General features: G+C 61.2%; 1 protein-coding gene across 1 annotated transcript; it reads left to right on the top strand.

Annotated features, from left to right (window-relative positions):
• The first annotated feature begins 1,730 nt into the window (after positions 1 to 1,730).
• NEUROD1 (neuronal differentiation 1) lies at positions 1,731 to 2,825 on the top strand. The gene has a single exon (XM_072874536.1). It carries the CDS (start codon positions 1,737 to 1,739, stop codon positions 2,823 to 2,825), a length of 1,089 nt encoding a protein of 362 aa, XP_072730637.1. The 5' UTR covers positions 1,731 to 1,736.
• Positions 2,826 to 4,272: the final 1,447 nt, after the last annotated feature.

Below are 4,272 nucleotides of genomic sequence, written 5' to 3'. Positions count from 1 at the left end.
GAGCGGGAAGGACGGGGGACATGGAGGCTCCGGGGGTCAGAGGCGCCCGTTCGGACCCGCGGAGGGAGGCCGCACCCCGGAACAATGGGAACAATGCGGCCCCCCGGCGGCGGCGGGGCGGGCGCGGTGCGGAGCGGAGCGGAGCTCCGCACCGCGCCCGCCCCGCCGCCGCCGGGGGGCCGCCCGGTGACAGATGGCGGTGGCCGGCGGGCCACAAAGGGCGTGGCGGCTCAACGGGCGGGCGCGCGGCCGCATACAAATAAGGGGCGTCACGTGGGGGGGGGGACGGGGGACGGCCGCCGCCGCGCCTGACGTGGGCGGCCATATGGCGCGTGCCGCCGGGCGGGGCGGGGCGCGGGGCGGGGCGCAGGCGCGTTGGGCGGTGGCGATCGCCGCGGTACCCAGGTCCCGGTGCCGGCCCCCCGCCGCGCATCCTCGGTCCCGCTATATAACGGGGGAGCCCGGCGCTGCGCAACCTCGGGAAAAAAAAACACGCGGCGCCCTCGCACGGAGAGCTGTGCCGGGGTTATGAGACCGTCACCGCGCAGGAGAGGCTGAGCAACGGAGGTAACGGGAAACCGGGTTCCCCCCCCCAACGGGAAAGGGGTTGGCGGCGGCGGCGGCGGCTACCGGGGTGGGAGAGCAGCCTGCGGGGTCGGGGCGGGCGGGACCTGCTTCTGCCGGAGCAGCTTCGGTTTATGTTGTCTCTTGCGGTCGTGGGAACCGGCGGTCGTTCCTGCCGGTGCGTGCAGGCAGCTGTGCGTGCGCACACCTGTATCCATCCCTGCGCGCACACGCATCTATATGTGTATACATGCGTATCTGTAAACGTCTATGTCCTTCCATACACACACATGTATGTATGTAAATGTATACGTGCGTCCATCTATACACACACGTATTACAGACGTATATGTGCCTCCACCTACGCACCTCCTAACTTCCAGCTCCCTCTCCTGCGCGGCGGGCTGAGCCCCGGCGGGCGGGCGGCATTGTTCCTCCCCGGTGTGCCCGGTGCGACCGGAGGACGGTCGCGGCCCCCCACAAAAGGCCCCCGCGGGGAGCGGGGGGACGATGCCCGTCTGCGGCGGCGGGGACGACGGACACGGAAAGCCGGGGCCGGTCCCGCACCTGTTACCGCAGGCGGGGGCCCCGCAGCGCCGCCGCTCGCCTCCCCGCCGCGGGCACCCAGCGGCAATCCCGGGGGAGCCTCGCCGGGAGCGGCTGAGCAGCGTCGGTCCGGGGGAAGCAGGCGCCCGGCGCCCGTCGGGGCGGTGCGGGAGCCCCGCGCAAGGCGGCGGCGAGGGCGAGCCGCGGAGAGCGGCGGGGACAGGCGCCACGGGCGGCCATCCGTCCCCGTGGGTGTCCTGCGATTCGGCCCGCGGCCCTCCCCGGTTCGGCAAATGTGGCGGGTTTTTGTAAAGAAGCCGCTCGGCCTGCCCGCGCCGTGCCGCCCGGGCTGCCTCCCGCCCGGGCGGCCTGCTCGTACTCCCCGTAGCACCGGCCGGTTCCGTAAGGGCGTCGGAGCACATGGCAGCTGAGCACAAGGCGGGACCGCGGAGAGCACTGAAAGTTCGCGCTGGCGCCGGGGGAAGCCAGGGCTTCCGTCGGGAGGGGACGGAGGGAGCGGGGGGGGCGCGGGCGGCCTCTCCCCGCGGGCGGCGGCGCGGGGCCGCGGCCGCCGGTCTGGTGCTGACGGGCTCTTTTCTGTCTCCTCCGCGACGCAGAGGCTCACCATGACCAAGTCGTACAGCGAGAGCGGGCTGATGGGCGAGCCCCAGCCCCAGGGCCCCCCGAGCTGGACGGACGAGTGCCTCAGCTCCCAGGACGAGGAGCACGAGGCGGACAAGAAGGAGGAGGACCTGGAGGGTCTGCACGCCGAGGCCGAGGAGGACTCGCTGCGGAACGGCGAGGAGGAGGACGAGGAGGACGACTTGGACGAAGAGGAGGAGGAAGAGGAGGAGGAGGAGGAGGACGACCAGAAGCCCAAGAGGCGGGGCCCCAAGAAGAAGAAGATGACCAAGGCGCGCATGGAGCGGTTCAAGCTGCGGCGCATGAAGGCCAACGCCCGGGAGCGCAACCGCATGCACGGCCTGAACGCGGCCCTGGACAACCTGCGGAAGGTGGTGCCCTGCTACTCCAAGACGCAGAAGCTCTCCAAGATCGAGACCCTGCGCCTGGCCAAGAACTACATCTGGGCGCTCTCCGAGATCCTGCGCTCGGGCAAGAGCCCCGACCTGGTCTCCTTCGTGCAGACCCTCTGCAAGGGCCTGTCGCAGCCCACCACCAACCTGGTGGCCGGCTGCCTGCAGCTCAACCCGCGGACTTTCCTCCCCGAGCAGAGCCAGGAGGTGCCGCCCCACGTGGCGGCGGCGGGCGCCCCCTTCCCCGCCCACCCCTACCCCTACCAGTCGCCCGGCCTGCCCAGCCCGCCCTACGGCACCATGGACAGCTCCCACCTCTTCCACCTCAAGCCGCCGCACGCCTACGGCGCCGCGCTGGAGCCCTTCTTCGAGAGCGGCCTGGCGGAGGGCGCCAGCCCCGCCTTCGACGGCCCGCTCAGCCCGCCCCTCAGCGTCAACGGCAACTTCTCCTTCAAGCACGAGCCGGCCGCCGACTTCGACAAGAGCTACGCCTTCACCATGCACTACCCCGCCGCCGCCGCCGCCGCCGCCGCGCTGGCCGCCGCGCCCGCCCACGCCGCCATCTTCCCGGCCGCCGCCTCCCGCTGCGAGATCCCGGTCGACGGCCTGGCGCCCTACGAGGGCCACCCCCACCACGAGCGGGTGCTCAGCGCCCAGCTCAACGCCATCTTCCACGACTGAGCCTGCCCCCGGGGCGGGAGAGAGGAGAGGAGAGGAGAGGAGAGGAGAGGAGAGGAGAGGGGAAGAGCCGAGCCCAGCCCAGCCCCGCCGCCCGCCGGCGGCCGCCGCCGTGTTTACAGGGGGCAGCCCGGCGGGTCCCGCCGCTGCCTTCGGGGGCCGCCGCGGCCCCCCCACCTGCTGCCCTGCTCCCGCTCCTCGGAGCGACGCTGTAAATCTGGGGTAGGGGCATCGGGATCGCGTCAATCGCCTGATCGGGATAGCAAAATCACGAGCAATAATTAGGATCTATGCAATTTTTAAACTAGCGATGGGCCAATTACAAAATATATATGAAATCTCTATTTTTCAACCAACGTTTTACTACTTGTTACCTTTCCCATGCTGAATTATTTTGTTGTGATTTTGTACAGAATTTTTAATGACTTTTTATAACGTGAATTTCCTATTTTAAACCATGCAGCTTCATCAATTTTTATACGTATTGGAAAGGTAGAATTATATCTAATTTATACAAAATAATTTAACTAATTTAAACCAGCAGAAAAGTCCTTAGAGAAGTTATGTTGCCTTAGCACTTCTTTCCTTTCAAATAGTCGAAGAAGAAAAAAAAAAATGATGCACAATCCGGGCAATTTCTTTCCCATGAAAGTCTCTTTTTTTTTTTTCCTTTTTTTTTTCTTGTTTCTTTTCTTTTTTTTCTTTTTCCTTTCCCCCCTACAACAAGAACCAGATCCCCTAGGTCTTGAGAAGATATACGAACGAGAGACTTATTTTCTATTAAAACATATCAATTCAACACATTACTTGCACAAACTTGTATATAAAGATTATAAGCAAATGCCAACACCCTTTTTAAATCGAAAGCTGCTTGACTATCACATACAATTTGCACTGTTTCTTTTTAGTCTTTGAACCCCTCGGCATTCCGTGGTTTTTTTTGAAGAGAACTTGAAGATGTTGATGTTTCCAGGCGATATAAATGCATGATTTTATACATGTTCACACAATCCGTGGTTGTCATATGCTCATCTTATAAATCGGAGTCTAAAACTAATCAGGTTGTTAAAGTCGGACTATATACCTATTGTAGTCGATTAGTACGGTAGCTTGAAACGAATTCAAACCATTTAATCCGTAACTAGAACAATAGCTATTGCATGTACAATGCAGTCCAGAATAAGTGCTGTTTGAAATGTAACGCTGGTTCAACTGGAATCAATCTGTACTGTAATTTTGTTTGTAATCCTGTATATTATGGTGTAATGCACACTGGGATTTTAGAAGAACCTCCATCCTTTGGCAACAACATAGTATTGAACATTTGGTCGAATGTTGCATTTCTCCTTAAATGTGATTACTATTTTTTTTTTCTTAGTGTAAGTAATTCCTATGGGATTATTGTTTTATTCGGATAGCTCATGAAAGGTGCGACACTTATTATTTGTAG

This window comes from Ciconia boyciana, chromosome 10 (assembly GCF_034638445.1).
Source record: "Ciconia boyciana chromosome 10, ASM3463844v1, whole genome shotgun sequence".
Lineage (NCBI taxonomy): Eukaryota > Metazoa > Chordata > Aves > Ciconiiformes > Ciconiidae > Ciconia > Ciconia boyciana.
Note: the sequence above shows the minus strand (reverse complement) of the source record. Positions and strands in the feature narration are given on the sequence as shown.

Bases quoted from the DNA above. Each gene is read 5' to 3' on its own strand.
- NEUROD1 (XM_072874536.1), top strand. From the start codon at position 1,737: ATGACCAAGTCGTACAGCGAGAGCGGGCTGATGGGCGAGCCCCAGCCC.